A 19,683-nucleotide genomic window follows, 5' to 3' on the forward strand; every position below is an offset into this window, starting at 1 on the left:
ACTATAGGTCTTATGGGTTTTTAAACCATTTAGTAAAAGGATGAGGAACATTATTGTGTGAACATGCCCTTTCTCATGCTTGTGCTTTTACTGTAGTGACCTCAATAGAGGAAAACCATATACAGAAATAGCTGCAGACATTCCAGCAGCCAAGCTCATTTCTTACTACACAGCTGACGCACAAAGCTTTATTATTATGAACAAAACCTAACTGTAGTTACTGGTTGAGCCATTGTCTGATTACTGTACATTATATTACTACAACATTTCATTAAAAAAAGTGTTTATTTCCATAGCAAGACTTCCAGTGTGCACAGGGCAACTTCAGCTTGTGTACAGTAATCACTGTAGAACATCTGGTACAATAAGTTCTCCAAAAGTCATTTTTCTCTGCGCCATCAGTGGTGTTGCACGGCTGTATTATCCATTATCACTTCTAGGAATTCTGGACATTTTGCGCCTGAAACTCTATAAAATGTGACGCAAATAAATGTAATCATATGTAGAAAAATTGTGATAATTCAGCAACAGTTATCTTACTTTATCAATCAATATGGGTGGTGTCAAAATATGTAAGTAAAGTCTATTGATCAGAATCTTCCTCTTCTGAATCGCCAGCACTAGCTTCTCCTTGCTGCACATTCTCCGTTTTTGTGTAGCCGGCTAAAAACAAACAAAATAGAGATAACAATCAGGAGACTTTTTTTTATAATACAGCATAAGAAATGCAGTAACCAGTCATGTGTAGGTCAATAGCTGTTACTGCCTATGCATCCTTGGATAGTGGGCGAGTGCATTCATTTATTTAGCGACATTAATTCCACAGCGCTTTACAGACATTATCATAACTGTCCCCATTGGGGCTCACAATCTACATTCCCTATCACTATGTCTTTGGAGTGTGGGAGGAAACCGGAGAACCCGGAGGAAACCCACAGAAACATGGGGAGAAGATACACACTCCTTGCAGATGTTGTCTTTGGTGGGATTTTAACCCAGGAACCCAGTTCACAAAAATCATCAATGGAAATCAAATTTATTAACCAATGGAGGCCTGGATTTGGAGTCACCCCCAAAATTAAAGTGGAAAAACACACTACAGGCTGATCCAACTTTGATGTAATGTCCTTAAAACAAGTCAAAATGAGGCTCAGTATTGTGTGTGGCCTCCACGTGCCTGTATGACCTCCCTAGAACGCCTGGGCATGCTCCTGATGAGGTTGCGGATGGTCTCCTGTGGGATCTCCTCCCAGACCTGGACTAAAGCATTCGCCAACTCCTGGACAGTCTGTGGTGGATGGAGCGAGACATGATGTCCCAGATGTGCTCAATCGGATTCAGGTCTGAGGAACGGGCGGGCCAGTCCATAGCTTCAATGCCTTCATCTTGCAGGAACTGCTGACACACTCCAGTCACATGAGGTCTGGCATTCTTCTGCATTAGGAGGAACCCAGGGCCAACCACACCAGCATGTGGTCTCACAAGGGGTCTGAGGATCTCATCTCGGTACCTAATGGCAGTCGGGCTAACTCTAGCGAGCACATGGAGGCCTGGGCGGCCCTCCAAAGAAATGCCACCCCATACCATTACTGACCCACTGCCAAACCAGTCATGCTGAAGGATGTTGCAGGCAACAGATCGCTCTCCACGGCGTCTCCAGACTCTGTCACGTCTGTCACATGTGCTCAGTGTGAACCTGCTTTCATCTGTGAAGAGCACAGGGCGCCAGTGTCGACTTTGCCAATCCTGGTGTTCTGTGGCAAATGCCAAGCATCCTGCACGGTGTTGGGCTGTGAGCACAACCCCCATCTGTGAACGTCAGGCCCTCATAGAGTCGGTTTCTAACAGTTTGTGCAGACACATGCACATTTGTGGCCTGCTTGAGGTCATTTTTTAGGGCTATGGCAGTGCTCCTCCTGTTCCTCCTTGCACAAAGGCGGAGGTAGCGGTCCTGCTGCTGGATTGTTGCCCTCCTACGGCCCCCTCCACATCTCCTCGTGTACTGGCCTGTCTCCTGGTAGCGCCTCCAGCCTCTGGACACTACGCTGACAGACACAGCAAACCTTCTTGCCACAGCTCACATTGATGTGCCATCCTGGATGAGCTGCACTACCTGAGCAACTTCTGTGGGCTGTAGAGTCCGTCTCATGCCACCACGAGTTTGAAAGCACAGCCAACATTCAAAAGTGACCAAAACATCAGCCAGAAAGCATTGGTACTGAGATGTGGTCTGTGGTCCCCACCTGCAGAACCATTCCTTTATTGAGGGTGTCTTGATAATTGCCAATAATTTCCATCTATTGTCTATTCCATATGCACAACATCATGTGAAATTGATTGTCAATCAGTGTTGCTTCCTAAGTGGACAGTTTGATTTCACAGAAGTTTGATTTACTTGGAGTTATATTCTGTTGTTTAAGTGTTCCCTTTATTTTTTTGAGCTGTATGTACAGTACAGACCAAAAGTTTGGACACCTTCTCATTTAAAGATTTTTCTGTATTTTCATGACTATGAAAATTGTACATTCACACTGAAGGCATCAAAACTATGAATTAACACATGTGGAATTATATACTTAACAAAAAAGTGTGAAACAACTGAAAATATGTCTTATATTCTAGGTTCTTCAAAGTAGCCACCTTTTGCTTTGATGACTGCTTTGCACACTCTTGGCATTTTGGTCTGTCTGTTTGTTCATATGTTGTGTTTTTGCCACTTTTTTTCAACGCAGTTTTAAAGTCTAAAATACACGGCAGTTTACAGTAACAGTTACATGAATGACGGTTCTGAAATCTCATGTACACACTGCATATTTTTCCTTGCAGATTTGAACCAAAGCCTTTTCCAAATTGCAATATGTCAATTGTTTTTCACTAATTAAAATGAATGGAAAAATAACCTAAAATGGCAAAAATAACGGTAAAAATACAGAAAAACCACACCAATATTTTAGGCAGCATGTTTCCTGCCAACACTTTGGTTTTTAGTGCCGAAAAATCTGCTGCAAATACTGAACATGTGCAAATACCATGAGGCCCCGTCAAGGATGGTCACTTAGTGGCCTAACATGTTGATCCAGAGGAAATTATAAACTTTTTTTTTTTATTAGTAAAAAAAGATACCTTTTCCCTCTGTTTTTGCTTTTTTCATCTTTTTCTTCTCTTTGTTTTTAAGCCTGCAGAGGGAGAAAAAGTCCTGTGAATATTTAACCCTTTACCAAAGACAGTATGGACCTTTCTGACAGCACAATCTTTCAAATCGGACGTGTCACTTCCCAGTGATTCTGAGATTGCTTTTTCATGATACTTCATATTTGATGGCAGTGGTAAATTCAAGACCATAATATTTGAGTTTATGAAAATATTGAAAAATTTGGCAAAATTTTTGAAAAATACTCAATTTTGCTAACTGACTTTATATAAAAAAAACAGTTAGGCCCTATTCACACTGTGTTTCTATAGTAAGAATACCCTGCCAACAGAGCCATACAGCTCAGATTGGAAGCTCTCGTGAACAGAGCCCTCGCGTCTCTTCTTTGCATTATTAAATAATCGTTCATACATGTTCCTTCTGATTTGTAAATTGCTGCAGGATATGTTGGTGCTGCAGAAATAAAAATTATTATTAACCCTTTAGTTGATTCACAGGAATTAGTGCAAAGTGGAATTAAAAAAAAAAAAAAATTACATCCTTTCAACTAAAATCATGCGTTAGCCTCAATTTTTTTAAATTTTTAAGAGTAATGAGAAAACAAATGCACCCAAAAATTTGTCAAAAGCAATTTCTCCAAAATAAGGAGTTATCCAAAATGTGGTTAAAATCTACTGATCGCAAATTGTCCAGGACTTAAAAAGGTTGTCCGATGTTCTGGTGAAATTTTGCAGTCTGAGATTGCAGACCTCAAAATCCTCATAGCGTGCGCATCAGTGTTGGCGGTGAGCGCAGGTGGTCACGTGCCAACTAGAAGGGCACGACCTTGCTCAATGCAAGTGTATTGAGCGAGACTGGACAAGTCTAGTTGGAATGTGGCCAGAATTATGCACATTGCATGTGACCACACGACCGCGCATTTTCACCGGCAATACCAGAGAATCCTGACAACTCCTTTAACAATCGAGGATCTATCTTAAATATGAGATTGATGGGGTCCTTGCCCCAAAAGCGAACAAAACTAAGCGATGTATGGGCTGAACACAAAAGCACCATGCATTGCTTGGTGGCTGCTGCAGAGTACATTCACTTCAATGGGAGATAAAGCACAGCACTCAGCAGCTGCCACTATGCAATGATTGGGGCTGTTATGTTTTACCTGTTAATTTCTTAGTACTGGAGCAATTTTCAAATGATAGGTGGGTGTGCCAGCTGTTGGAACCTCATTGATCTCACACTGATCACCTATCCACTGGATAGGTCAATCATTAAGTCCAGGAGAACCCCTTTAAGTGGGTTCTCCTCTCTGCAGCAATGATATATATGTTTACTGTGATTGGGGTACGCTGTGGGGCTAGGAATAGGGTAGAAGGGAGTGAGCATTTGGCTCTGGAGTGTGGATTTTACTGGATTTGTGTATGGGAGCCATGTTGCTTTTCCAGCACCTTTGAGCCATTAGTCATTTTGAAAACCTTTATTTTTCCATTACAGACAGCTGATATGAGTGAGGGATTGTTTTTTTTTGTAATTCGAGTTGAAGTTTTTATTGATGTCATTTGGTGGTACTTAACATTTTTTCAATTATTTGTTCATTTTGTTTCTCAAAAATCTGAATAAAAAGTAAACAGCAAGTTAGGAATTCTCTTAAATTTTTTTACGCTGTTTTATGCTGTTCACTGTGCGGTAAATGTGATAAGACTACTTTATTCTTCGGATCAGTAGGATTACTGCAACACCATGATCATTTAGTTTTGTTATATTTTGCTATTTTTGCACACAAACAATCAATTCACAAAAATGTATTTGTTTTTGTATCGACAAATTCTGAGCGCTATAACTTATTTGCCACAAGGGCTGTTTGGGGGCTTGCTTTCTACGGGATGAGTTAAAGTTAGTACTAATTTGGACTACACAACATTTTTTTGGATTTATTAATTTCTTTTTGCATCACCATATTCAAATAGATATAATTTTATTTTCTTGCGGCAGAAAGACCAGCTTTAGGACTTTTTTTTTGCAGGATCAGACAACGTTTTCAGTGATACCATTTTGTATATGCTGTGTAGCAAAGCCAGGTAGAACAGGGTTAAATCCTAGCACTGCAGATCTTGATTAGATGCCCCTGACTAGCTTTAACTGAGAACCAGGGCCTGTGTCAGTCTGCTGGATGTTGAGCAGAGTTGAGTGTGATGCTGGTGAGTGACCAGCAAAAGTGTGAGCTATAGCTGAGAAAGACATGTGAAGATGGAGAAAAGTGGGTTAAATCTGCGCTGCCAGCGGTACAGTGATGAGCAGAATAAAATTGTGTGTTGAAATGCAGTATATTTGTCAACGCATTTTGAAGTGACACACTTCTTCATCAGGACAAACCACAAGAACAGGATTCTGTGACTTCACAGCCCCATCAGGTGAGTATTACTCAGTTTGTCTCCCTCGATAAGACCCTACTGCACGCTTTGTTTTTCCAGTTTTCTTTTGTTTATAGCCGAGATAGACTCATGCCAGAATCTCTCTCTGAATGGAGACTGAACGCATCAACTAGGAAAGTTAGGCAGTCTGTGTGTTGGAGCTACAGAGAACCATGTGGAAGCTGGTGGGATTGTGCCTCTTCTGTGTATGAAATTTGCTCTGAGAGAAAGTACTAATCTGTTCAGGTGTGCCCGCACTGACATATGTGCCCAGCTGAATGAACTGTTTATTTGCGGTGATACCTTTGTGCCTAAGAAGAGGTTGTTTTTGGTTTTGAATCCTTTGTAGTTTTATGAAAGCAATAAAACTGCACCTGTTTAAACCAAACCACATTGCCTGTGTGAACGCTTCCTAATGCCTACCTGAGAGTAAATCCCTACAATGGGTTACATATTTGGACAGCTCAGTTTATTCCATTTTTTTTAAATGACTATATGCAGTGATTAAGAGTTTTAAAAAATACCTACTTATCTACTCAGCACGTTATTTTTTTTTTTTTTTTTTTAATATGGAGCAGCAAGCCAAAAAAGAAAAAAGTGCAAAGAAAAAACTAAATTTACCACTCTCTGCCATCCCCAGTGGTCTACAAGGATCAACTTTCAGTTGGGACAGGCATGTGTAAGCTGCACGTGTCCATACAACTGAAAATGAATGTGCAGAGTGAGCTTTATATATATCCTGTTTTTGCTGCTGCAGCCATTATTATTATTATTATTATTATTATTATAATAATATGGCTCCTAAATTACAACCTTTGGGGAAGTTTGAGATGAGCATAATAAATGTGTCTATATTAGACGCAAGTTCCGGCCTGTGGGTCCAATCACCTAATCGCACATCATGATAGATCCCCACGATGCAATCAGTCTGGAATATTAGACCAGCGGGTGGGGTGGACCTTGTGTCCATGATATAAGCTAGAAACATGCCAGCATTAGGATAGAGTCACACGAGCGTATATTCTTTCATGCGAGCAAATTGGGCCGATTATGTTAATGACACGCTGATCAAACTGTGATTGGAATTTGATCCGAGTATCGGCTTAGTGTGACAGATTCTCTCGGGAGGAGCACAGATGAGGAGAAGATGGAGAACACAATTTCTGCATTCTGTGATTCCGTGGAAATCGGACTGCACTCCGATGTCATCTGATTGCACTCCGATGATTTCCACACACCCATGTACTTGAATGGGTGTTTGCCATCTGATTTGCGGAGTCATTCACAGCATGCTGCAGTTTTTTTCTCATGCCAAATCAGTGAGAAAAAAAAACGCTGCCCCATAGAAAAACATTGGTTTGGGTGCCCTCTGATAAAACATGGGATATCACTCGTCCCATGTATATATTCGTGTGAGCGAGGCCTTATACTCTTCTGAAAATGGTGTCCTACTAACATGACCAGCCTAAAAAGCTGTAATATTTAGCTAAAAACATATGGCCACTACATTTGTATTTTTTTTCTGACACTGCATAGCAAACACAGAAGTTAAAAAAAATGAAGCATACGGCTGTGTGACCACTAGGCGTCTTTAAAGCGTTTCCACAGCGGCAATTCCGCCGCAGAAACGCTTAAAAACGCTTGGTACAAGGTCTGCAATGTTCCCTAATGATAATCCCCATGTGCTGTGCACATGCTGCAGAAATTTCTCTGCGGATTATCATTGCGGAAAAATCCGCAGCACTACCAATTATTTCGCGGAATCGCGGCAATTTGGCCGCCATTGACTTGCATTGAATCGCTTAATATCTGCATGACTACATGTGCACATGTGGATATTAAGCGATTCAATGTGCCGATGGTACCCAGGTCTGGAGAAGAGACTGTCCTCCGGACCCGGGTACCATAGTACCTGTAAAAAAAAAAAAAAAAAAAAAAAAAACCCACATTATACTCACCTTCAGATGTCCTGCGGTCTTCCATCCGGGACGTCTTGTCTCCCCGGTGGCTCGAGATGGAGTAAAAGGACCTTCCATGACGTCACTCAGTCATGTGACAGGTCACGCGACCGCTGACGTCGGCAGTCACGTGACCCGTCACATGACTAAATGACGTCATGGAAGGTCCTTTTACACCACTGTGAGACACCGGGAAGACCGGAGAAGGAGACCGAGGGCCATCAGAAGCTGATTATAATGTTTTTTTTAAATTTTTTATTTTATATTTACCATTTTTGTTCTTTTTTTTTTTTTTTTTTTTTTTACTAAATTGGGTCACACTATATAAATCCATGCCGGTTGCATGGATTTATATAGTGTGACCAAGTTGTCAAGCACTTTCCAAGTGATGCTAAAATTGCTTGGAAAGCGCTTGACAACCCGCATGCGAAATCGCATGCTAAAAACGCCTCACAAACGCTTGTCCCTGGCTGAAAAAACGCATGTAAAATCCACATGCGTTTTTTCTGCCAGGGAGATGCAGAAACGCTCAGGAAAATTCCGGAGCATTTCTGCATCGTGGGCACATAGCCTAAGAGAGTCTGCAGGAATCCTTCCTGATCTATTACAATGCACACCTCCATTGTTTTTTCAAGCTTAGGCTCTATTCACATCATTAAAATTGAAGTTACTAGCGCAAATGTGAACAAGGCCTTACCTACAACACGGATATGCTGCAGTTTAATTATTACAAAACATGTTGTAAAAGTGTTAAATAAAATCTAAGCTTTACCGTTTTAATCTTCGCTTCGCTGTTCTTTCCTCAGCTTGGATTTGGTTCTCTATTAATTTCTTTTGAAAGTCGTCATCTAATTTTTGCTAACAGAAAAAGATCACAATTGGACATAGTCAAGCTGAGATATTCTATTTGATAGGTTTTATATAAAAATCCCCCATTTGCTTTATGTGGTTCCTTACAAACACCTCATATTACAGCTTAATATTTTGTTTTCTAAAGTACTGATAAAGTGTGGGTTGCCATTTAGAGCAAATACTACAACCACCAGATCGCTTCTCGACTGATGGCCGTTACAACCTACCGTACCTTCTCAGACAGGGAATCCATAAAATCTTGTCTTTGATACTCTCTGCGACGAAGGTGTCTATAAACATGAAATTCTCCGCTGCCAGCCCCAGCACTGGACCCTAAAAGATAAAACGGTTAGATTGCACTGCTTAAAGGGGAAGTGCTAAAATGACAATTGAAATGAGCTTACTATTTATACCTCTTCAAATTTAAGGAAGTCTCATCAAAAATTTAATTCTGCAACCCACCCCAATTTGAATGTATAAGTATATTAAAATACTTAAAGAGGTTGTCCACTACTTTTACACTGATGACTTATCCTATGGATCAATGTCTGATCAGCCGGGGTCAGACACCCGGCTAATCAGCTGTTATCAGTGTCAGCCGGAAGTACTCACTTGCGGAGATGTCCGTCTACTTGTAGTGGCCGAGGCTTGGTACTGCACATCCACCTCCTATACAAATCAATAGGAGGCGGATGTGTAGTACCCTGCGGCGGCCACTACAAGTAGATTAAGCAGCTCGGCAAGTGAGTACTTACGGCCGGCAGCTGCTGCTGACACCAATAACAGCTGATCAGCGGGGGTGCCGAGTGTCAAACCCCAGCCGATCAGACATTGATGACCAATTCTAGGGATAGGTCATCAATGTAAAAGTAGTGGACAACCTCTTTAACGACCACTTTCCACAGGTGCCAGCGTCGCTCCAATCCTCTTCTGGCCTCCCGTGATCTGAAATCAGACTGTGTTACATAGAAGTTTATGTGTGGAGTGGAAGTGGCTCTCAATGTAAGGCCTCTTTCACACATCAGTGTTTCCAGTACGTGTGGTGACAGTTTCCACACGTACCGGAGACACTGACACACACAGACCCATTCAAATGAATGGGTCTGTGCACACCCAAGTGTGTTTCCACGGACCGTGTGTCCGTGTTCTCCACACGGAGACATGTCCGTTTTTTTGCTGATGCGCGGTCCACAGAAGTGTCTTACGATGGACATACACGGATGCCATCCATGTGTCAGTGTGACACGTACCTGCTCTGGGAATCCGTGTATAGTTAGCCCTGTTCCCAAGCGCCAGGTGCTGAGCACGGCTCTCATCATGGTTCCCTGCCGGCACTGCAATCAGCACCAGCAGGGACAATGATGAGGGTAGTAGGGTCTGCTCCCGCAGTGTCCACGTGTGAAAATAAGTATAAAACAAAAAATCCATATACTCACCTAAGTGTCCCCTGCTATAATCCATGCAACCGATCAGCAGAGGAGCCGTGGAGAATGAGCCTCTGCAGAGAGCGGCCCCGGAGCGGAGCTCAGTGAGTGACAGGACACCGCTCCTGAGCTCAGCAGAGATCCAGGCCCCGCTTGCTGCAGCGGCTCATATTCCCTGGCTCCTCTGCAGATCGGTCGCATGGATTATAGCCGGGGACACTTAGGTGAGTATATGGATTTTTTATTTTATTCTTATTTTAACAGGTGGACACTGCAGGAGCAGAAACTACTACCCTCATCATTGTCCCAGCTAATGCTGATCACAGCGCCGGCAAGGAACCATGATGAGGACTGCTTTCAGCACCCGGCGCTTGGGAACAGCGATAACTGTAGCGCTGAGTCCCAAGAGACTAAGTGTGATCCTGAGGCGGCACACGGTTGCCAAACGTATGACACACACTGACACGGATAGCTCCGATACCGGAAATATACGGACGTGTCAAACCAGCCTAAGTCTTAAGACAAGAGTTGGAAGCTCACCACGCTTACCGAAATTCAAAAGCTGAAACCCTCATGGTCGGTGGGTGCGAAGCACAGCAAGACTCATGAATGAAAATATTCGGCACAACCATCTGGTGAATAAAATCTTGATGTTTGAAATTCAAGCTTTTATTCACCAGATGGTTGTGTGAATATTTCCATTATCACTCAATGTAAGTCTATGGAATCTTGCTCTGAGTCTCACAGCCTTACACTGGGAAAGCAGCTACCACTTTACATAGTAAATGCTGTAGGAGCCAGCAAAGCTGCAGAGCAATTAGAGGGCACTGGAGCGGCGATGGAAAACGGGGCAGACCGCGATCGGTGAGGATTTTAATACACTTACACACCATTACATACAGTGGGGAATGGGCCAACATACCAGCAACAGTGTGTGCCAACCTTGTGAAGACTTACAGAAAACGTTTGACCTCTGTTATTGCCAACAAAGGATATATAACAATGTATTGAGATGAACTTTTCTAATTGACCAAATACTCATTTTCCACCAAAATTTGAAAAAAAAAATTCTTTCCAAATCAGACAATGTGATTTTCAGGATTTGTTTTCTCATTTTGTCTCATAGTTGAGGTCTACCTATGATGTCAATTACAGGCCTCTCTCACCTTTTTAAGTGGGAGAACTTGCACAATTGGTGGCTGACTAAATACTTTTTTTTACCCACAGTACATAATTAGGACAGATTATGGAGTAACAATTTTTAAGAGACTACTTCTTTAAAATGAAGCAAACCTAGTGACTCATAATATAGTCTTAATATCCAGACACTGAATACAGCATTCTGTCCAGAAGCACTAATATAGGCACAAAGGCTTATAGAAATATTGAATTACAACGCTGAAGATTTAGGCTATGTGCCCACGATGCAGAAATGCTCAGGATTTTTTCCTGAGTGTTTCTGCATCTCCCTGGTAGAAAAAAAACGCATGCGGATTGTACATGCGGATTGTACATGCGGATTCCTGCCAGGGACATGCGGAAATGGAGCGCTATTCACTGACATTTCCGCATGCGGATTGACAAGCGCTTTCCAAGCGATTAGCATCACTTGGAAAGTGCTTGTGACAACTAGGTCACACTATATAAACCCATGCAAACGGCATGGATTTATATAGTGTGACCCGAGAGAGTGGTTAAAAATAAAAAAATAAATGTATACTTACCCTCCGATAGCCCCCGATGTCCTGCTCACTCCGTTCTCCCTTGCCGGCAGCGTTGGATTGAAAGACCTGCCGACGTCAGCGTCGCGTGACCCGTCACATGACTATGACGTCAGCGCAGGTCCTTCAATCCACCGCGAAGTGCCGGGAAGCAAGGAGGAGCAAGAATTATTTTATTCTTTTTTTACAGATTTTTTTAATGGTACCTGGGTCCGGAGGAGAGTCTCCTCTCCTCTAGACCCGGGTACCATCCGCACATTAGAACGCGCCAATTACGCAAGTACAGATGCAGTCTTGCGGAATTGGCGCATTCTAATGCAAGACAATGGCGGAGAAAACGCAGCACTTCCGCAAAATAATTGGTAGTGCTGCGTTTTTTTCCGCAATGATAACCCGCAGCGGAAATTTCCGCAGCATGTGCACAGCACATGCGGATTATCCTTGGGGAACATGGCAGACCTTCTACCATGCGTTTTTAATGCGTTTCCGCAGCTGCAAAAATGCTGCAGAAACGCATTAAAAACGCATCGTGGGCACACAGCCATAGGATGATTTCCATGAGTGACGCGATCAGCTGATCTGTACTTTGGTGTTACCGTTTCACTTACACTTCATACAGAATGTATTTGGTCGCATTACGCCACGTCACTTCTGTCTGCCAAAAGGCAACAGCCAATGTAGCTGTGGTGCAATGAGACGCTATAAAGCTTTACTGTAATGCCACATTAAATAAGCGGAACGAGCCCAGCAAAACAAAAAGAACATCCCTACTTTTACAGCAGCTGCAAAATATCAAGCAAAGTCAACCTAGTAGAAAGGAAAATAGCAGCAGAACTGATCTATCAGGATTCTGCATTCACAATCATTGTCATCTGAGAGGAAACAGAAATGAACAAAAACAGAACTATTCACCCATAACGTCTCTGACAAACTCCGGGGCGGATCTGGGTGTCCATTCTTTTGGTTTTTCAGGTATTGGAGCAGCCTTATCCTGTAATAAACAGAATTTATTGTAAGCAGTCTGATTAAAACAATCCATTTCTCAATAGGCTGTAGATGTCTTCACTGTTATCTCGCTGCTGCTGCTGCCTGGGTCCACAATGCACCAGTTTATAATTCCTACCATAACTGTTATGTGAGCCGGCACTGATGGAACAGCACTGCACAATCATTGTATTCAGCAGCTATGTGCCCTACATAAAAACATCACCCCTGAGTCAGAGAGACTGACTGCAGCGGTCATATGACATCACTTGCAGGGCTGGTGGCGAACAATAGAGGGGCAATATAGAGGCAGCGTGGAGCATCACGGTAATAACATTTCTCATTTTTATACATACTACTATATTGTATCATAAGCCTTGAAACTCTATTTAACCCTCATTAGTGACACCTGCCATGCATGGACTTGTATGGAGGGCTCAGAAACTGAGCGGGTGTCGACCCAGTTATACAACTGGCACTCGAGAGAAACTGATGCCATTAGACTTAAGGCCCCGTCACACTTAGCGACGCTGCAACGATCCTGACAACGATACGACCTGTCAGGGATAGTTGCTGCGTCGCTATGTGGTCGCTGGTGAGCTGTCAAACAGGCAGGCTCACCAGCGATCAGGGGAGCAGCGACATCGTGGAAAGAATCTTTCCACGATGTCCTGCTCCTGGTTACCAGCCTGCTGAAGCAGGAGCAGGCTGGTAACTATGGTAAATATTGGGTTACTAGGGGCACACGCGCTCCTAGTAACCCGTTGTTTATCATGGTTACCACTCTGCTACAGTGAGCGGGAGGTTACCGCTCACTTTAGCAGGCTCGTAACCACGATAAACAACGGGTTACTAGGTGCGCGTGTGCCCCTAGTAACCCGATGTTTACCATAGTTACCAGCCTGATCGCTGCTCCCGCTGGTCACACACAGCGATGTGTGCTGACCAGCGGGAGAGCAACGACCAAAAAAATGGTCCAGGATACTTTGCAGCGATCAGCGACCTCACAGCAGGGGCCTGATCGTTGCAAAGTGTCACACATAGCGACATCGCTGGTGAGGTCGCTGTTGCGTCACCAAAACCGTGGCACAGCAGCGATCTCGCTATGTGAGACGGGGGCTTTAGCTCTGATAGCAAAAGTTTAATCCCTTAAGGCTATGTGCCCACGATGCAGAAATGCTCTGGATTTTTCCTGAGCGTTTCTGCATCTCCCTGGCAGAAAAAATGCATGCAAACGGCATGGATTTATATACTGTGACTGAAAGAATGTTTAAAAATAAAAAAAATATATACTTACCTTCCGATGGCCCCCGGTGTCTTGCTTCCCTCCGTTCTCCCTTGCCGGCAGCGGTACACTGAAGGACCTGCCGACGTCAGCGTTGTGTGACCCGTCACATGACTAACGTCAGCGCAGGTCCTCCAGTCCATCACGATCTGCCGGCAAGGGAGGACGAGCGCACCACGGGCCATCAGAAGGTAAGTATATATTTATTTTTTATTTTATTCTTTTTTTTTTTTTATAGTTTTCTATGGTACCCGGGTCCAGAGGAGAGTCTCCTCTCCTCAACACCTGGGTACCATCCGTACATTGAACGCATGTATTCCGCATGTGCTTATCTAGTGAAGCGGAATACATGCGTTCTAATGCAAGTCAATGGCGGCGAAAACGCAGTGCTTCCGCAAAATAATTGGAAGTGCTGCGTTTTTTTCCGCAATGATAATCCGCAGCGGAAATTTCAGCAGCATGTGCACAGCACATGCGGATTATCATTGGGGAACATGGCAGGCCTTCTACCATGCGTTTTTTAAGCGTTTCTGCAGCTACGGAAACGCTTAAAAAAACGCATCGTGGGCACACAGTCTTAATGCTGTTTTCAAGGGTGACAAAGGCATTTAAAAGGCTTCAACATGGCAGTTATCAGTCCACACAAGACACGATCAGCGTGTCATCTCAGACTGTCAGCCGGGCTTCATAGGAGATCATCAATTTAACAAGACCGTGCGATACTACAGTATTGTTGTGTATTGTATAGTTGATCACAGGTTCAAGTCCTGTGATCTACTATACAATACTGTAGTATTAAAAAATATATATATATATATATATATATATATATATATATATATATATATATATATATATATATATATATATACACACACACACACATACATACATACATACATACATACATACATACATACATACATACATACATACATACATATACACATACACACACAGTACAGACCAAAGGTTTGGACACACCTTCTCATTTAAAGAAATTTCTGTATTTTCATGATTTTGAAAATTGTACATTCACACTGAAGGCATCTAAACTATGAATTAACACATGTGGAATTACATACTTAATAAAAAAGTGTGAAACAACTGAAAATATGTCTTATATTCTAGGTTCTTCAAACTAGCCACCTTTTGCTTTGATGACTGCTTTGCACACTCTTGGCATTCTCTTGATGAGCTTCAAGAGGTAGTCACCGGAAATGGTCTTCCAACAATCTTGAAGGAGTTCCCAGAGATGCTTAGAACTTGTTGGCCCTTTTGCCTTCACTCTGCGTTCCAGCTCACCCCAAACCATCTCGATTGGGTTCAGGTCTGGTGACTGTGGAGGCCAGGTCATCTGGCGTAGCACCCCATCACTCTCCTCCTTGGTCAAATAGCCCTTACACAGCCTGGAGGTGTGTTTGGGGTCATTGTCCTGTTGAAAAATAAATGATGGTCCAACTAAATGCAAACCGGATGGAATAGCATGCCGCTGCAAGATGCTGTGGTAGCCATGCTGGTTCAGTATGCCTTCAATTTTGAATAACTCCCCAACAGTGTCACCAGCAAAGCACCCCCACACCATCACACCTCCTCCTCCATGCTTCACGGTGGGAACCAGGCATGTAGAGTCCATCCGTTCACCTTTTCTGCGTCGCACAAAGATACGGTGGTTGGAACCAAAGATCTCAAATTTGGACTCATCAGACCAAAGCACAGATTTCCACTGGTCTAATGTCCATTCCTTGTGTTCTTTAGCCCAAACAAGTCTCTTCTGCTTGTTGCCTGTCCTTAGCAGTGGTTTCCTAGCAGCTATTTTACCATGAAGGCCTGCTGCACAAAGTCTCCTCTTAACAGTTGTTGAAGAGATGTCTCTGCTGCTAGAACTCTGTGTGGCATTGACCTGGTCTCTAATCTGAGCTGCTGTTAACCTGCGATTTCTGAGGCTGGTGACTCGGATAAACTTATCCTCAGAAGCAGAGGTGACTCTTGGTCTTCCTTTCCTGGGGCGGTCCTCATGTGAGCCAGTTTCTTTGTAGCGCTTGATGGTTTTTGCAACTGCACTTGGGGACACTTTCAAAGTTTGCCCAATTTTTCGGACTGACTGACCTTCATTTCTTAAAGTAATGATGGCCACTCGTTTTTCTTTACTTAGCTGCTTTTTTCTCACCATAATACAAATTCTAACAGTCTATTCAGTAGGAGTATCAGCTGTGTATCCACCTCACTTCTGCACAACACAACTGATGGTCCCAACCCCATTTATAAGGCAAGAAATCCCACTTATTAAACCTGCCAGGGCACACCTGTGAAGTGAAAACCATTTACGGTGACTACCTCTTGAAGTCATCAAGAGAATGCCAAGAGTGTGCAAAGCAGCCATCAAAGCAAAAGGTGGCTACTTTGAAGAACCTAGAATATAAGACATATTTTCAGTTGTTTCACACTTTTTTATTAAGTATATAATTCCACATGTGTTAATTCATAGTTTTGATGCCTTCAGTGTGAATGTACAATTTTCAAAGTCATGAAAATACAGAAAAATCTTTAAATGAGGTGTGTCAAACTTTTGAGCTGTACTGTACATATGCGGTTTGGGGGGGGGGGGGTGATTTTTTGTTTTATATTGACGTGCAGGTCATTGTAAAGATGTCAATGGATTTACATTTCATTCTCTGTTGCTACATTTTTGAGTAATTAGCAATTTTATTCATAAGCAAATTAGGAATCAAGTGCTCTGGATGTACCAAAGCACTTCCCAAGCCTCTGCCTCCAGAACTTGTTTCCCCACCCAGCACCAACTTCTTTAACTTGATTGATGGCTCACTGTCTGATTTTGTTGCCCAACGTTACCAGAGCTGGGCAAGGAAACAAGCTCTGGAGGCAGAGGCTCGGGAAGTGCTCTGTTAGGCCTCAGACGTCCATGTTGCATCCATTTTTCTCATGGATACAGCAGGTACCCATTATAATCTATGGTGCTATTCACATGTCCAGGTTTTTACACGGATTGCTTGTCTGTGCAAAACTCGTGGCGACAGGTCTGTTTTATTCCAGTATCATGGATGACAAGGGGCAATACAAGTCTATGGGTCCGTAAAAACCACATACAGCTCACGGATGGCATCAGGATGCAGTCAGTGTGGGGTCCATATTTAACATATCAAAAGGATAGGAGAAGCTTTGTCAATTATTTATTCATCACAAACTGATGCACAACACTCATGAGTCATGACACCAGAACTACACTGCTCAAAAAAATAAAGGGAACACTCAAATAACACATCCTAGATCTGAATGAATGAAATATTCTCATTGAATACTTTGTTCTGTACTAAGTTGAATGTGCTGACAATAAAATCACACAAAAATCATCAATGGAAATTAAATTTAATAACCAATGAAGGCATGGATTTGGAGTCACCCCCAAAATTAAAGTGGAAAAACACACAACAGGCTGATCCAACTTTGATGTAATGTCCTTAAAACAAGTCAAAATGAGGCTCAGTATTGTGTGTGGCCTCCACGTGCCTGTATAACCTCCCTACAACGCCTGGGCATGCTCCTGATGAGGTTGCGGATGGTCTCCTGTGGGATCTCCTCCCAGATCTGGACTATAGCATCCGCCAACTCCTGGACAGTCTGTGGTGCAATGTGACGTTGGTGGACGGAGCCTTGCTCTCTGTCACAGAGGTGATGCCAGCACGATTTCGGTCACTGCTCAGTGCATAGAGTGCAATGGCTGTAACCGCGCCCAGCACCGACAGCACAGCGCAGCACCGCACCGAGTGCCCAGCGCAGCGCCGCACTGCCTGACAGCAGGATCAGCAGAGACCCCAGCAGCCGGGCTCTCAGTGCAGCACACACGGTGTCAGGACGCTGTACACCTGCAGGTTCCCTTTAAACACAGACGTCTGAATGAGGGACAGGAGACCAGCAGCCCCTGCGCCCTACAGAGGATACTCCCCGGCAGGGGCGTACACAGAAATCATGGGGCCCCATAGCAAAAGCTCTAATTGGGTCCCCCCGCCACAAAAAATAAATATTTGTCTGTGTCACAGCAGATCTCACAACTCTCCATCCTTTACATAGTAATTTTCCTCCTGCCGAAGTCCTAGATTCCTCTTTCATTGCCCCATAAAGTGTGATTCCAACAAAAGTGCCCCTCAAACACAGTATAATGACCCTATTGTACCCAACTTCAACTCCCAAGGCAAAGTATGGTGACCCCAACACAGTATGATCCCCAAAGCTCTCCATACACTATAATGTGCCTACATACAGTATAATGGCCCACACGAGCCCTCCAAACAGTATAATGGACCCCACACAACCCTTCACACTGTATAATTGCTTTCATACAATATAATGGCCCCCCACATAGCCCTCAAAATATTATAATGGCTCCACAGCCTTTCATAGAGTATAATACACCACCGATAATCCCCCATATAGTATAATGCACCCCCCATATAGCATAATGCGCCCCTCATAATCCTCCATATAGTATAATGAACTTCCCATGGTCCTCCATAGATTATAATGCACTCCCCATAGTCCTCCATACAGTATATTACACACACCATATAGTATAATGCACCCCACAGTCCAGCAGTATTATGGGAACCACGTACTCACTGATTTTAGAATACCATATATTTTAAATAAGCCAACCCGAGTATAAGCCGAGGCCCCTAATTTTACCACAAAAAACTGGGAAAAAGTATTGACTTGAGTATAAGCCTAGCGTGAGAAATGCAGCAGCTATTAGTAAATTTCCCCATCCTGGTATGCGTGGCCTACCCGTGGCTCCTCCTTGGCCGCTACTTAAGAGAATGAATATTCCGTCTTCTCCACGCCCATGGGAGTAGATTAGAGGGAATATTCATATCCCTTTAGCAGCGGGCACACGTGATAGCTGCAGTACCTGCTACTATGTTCACCGCAACCCCCCCAATACTCACCTATCCTCCTGGTTCCCACGCTGTCTGGGGCCCTTCCGGTCAGGGGCCCCATAGCAGTGGCGTGGCCTGCAGCAGTCCCCGGTAACTAGTGTGGGAGCGGAGCCCTGCAGCCGCTGTTGCTCTGTACGGAGCCTGACAGCCCTACATAGTGGCAGCAGCTCACCGGATTCCTCAGCAGCCTCTCCAGCTTCAGCCTCTGCTCGTCGGTGGCATTTTTCGGGATAATGAGCGGCTGCGGCTCCTTCTTCTGTCGTGCCGGCTTTGTCGCCCCCGTCTCCGCCGCCATATCGCATAGATAAGGTAGCGTCTAGATTGGAGTTGATGTCTTGAGGGGGGTGGAGTGATCTCATGAAATCATGACGTCACCGGAAGGGACGGGGCCTTCCAGTTCAGTGGACACTATTCCATCGTGCAGCTGCAGCAGTGCACATTGTGCTTGGACAGGAGGACTGGTGATGAGGAGCACGTGTTCAGCGTTGTGCTGTGGGGAGAACTGACCATGTGAATAAATGCTGTGGAGGCAGAAAGGGGGCTGTGTGAGGAGGCATGGGGTATGTGGAGGGGCTTCCAGGGGGCTGTGTGGCTGGTGTGAGGGGCATGGGGTATGTAGAGGGGCATCCAGGGGGCTGTGTAGCTGGTGTGAGTAGGCATGGGGTATGTAGAGGGGTATCCAGGGGGCTGCGTGGCTGGTGTGAGGGGCATGGGATATGTAGAGGGGCATCCAGGGGGCTGGTGTGAGGGGGCATAGGGTATGTAGAGGGGCATCCAAGGGGCTGTGTGGGTGGTGTGAGGGGGCATAGGGTATGTAGAGGGTCATCCAAGGGGCTGTGTGGGTGGCATGGGGTATGTAGAGGGGCATCCAGGGGGCTGTGTGGCTGGTGTGAGGGGCATGGGGTATGTAGAGGGGCATCCAGGGGGCTGTGTGGCTGGTGTGATGGG

The 19,683-nt window shown here is 44.1% G+C and overlaps 1 protein-coding gene across 2 annotated transcripts; it reads right to left on the reverse strand.

Moving 5' to 3' along the window:
• Positions 1-266: 266 nt before the first annotated feature.
• Positions 267-19,147, reverse strand: PRKRIP1 (PRKR interacting protein 1). 2 transcript variants are annotated; one of them, XM_073667759.1, is made up of 7 exons: positions 18,908-19,147; positions 12,427-12,505; positions 8,602-8,702; positions 8,290-8,375; positions 3,124-3,176; positions 541-663; positions 267-468 (listed from the first exon to the last, which is right to left on the reverse strand). In XM_073667759.1, exons 1-6 carry the CDS (start codon positions 19,028-19,030, stop codon positions 584-586), a joined length of 522 nt encoding a protein of 173 aa, XP_073523860.1. In that variant the 5' UTR covers positions 19,031-19,147; the 3' UTR covers positions 267-468; positions 541-583. The 2 variants fall into 2 exon arrangements, with proteins under 2 accessions (XP_073523860.1, XP_073523858.1); XM_073667757.1 differs by having other exon boundaries at positions 267-663.
• Positions 19,148-19,683: the final 536 nt, after the last annotated feature.

This window comes from Phyllobates terribilis, unplaced genomic scaffold, assembly GCF_046119375.1.
Source record: "Phyllobates terribilis strain yellow unplaced genomic scaffold, ASM4611937v1 Scaffold_2__4_contigs__length_985480577, whole genome shotgun sequence".
NCBI classification, from domain to species: Eukaryota; Metazoa; Chordata; class Amphibia; order Anura; family Dendrobatidae; genus Phyllobates; species Phyllobates terribilis.

Bases quoted from the DNA above. Each gene is read 5' to 3' on its own strand.
- PRKRIP1 (XM_073667759.1), bottom strand. From the start codon at position 19,030: ATGGCGGCGGAGACGGGGGCGACAAAGCCGGCACGACAGAAGAAGGAG. The intron at 8,376-8,601 runs GTACGGTAGGTT...TTTTTCTGTTAG, and splicing joins TGGATTCCCTGTCTGAGAAG to CAAAAATTAGATGACGACTT. The intron at 664-3,123 runs GTATCTTTTTTT...GTTTGTTTTTAG, and splicing joins AGCAAAAACAGAGGGAAAAG to CCGGCTACACAAAAACGGAG.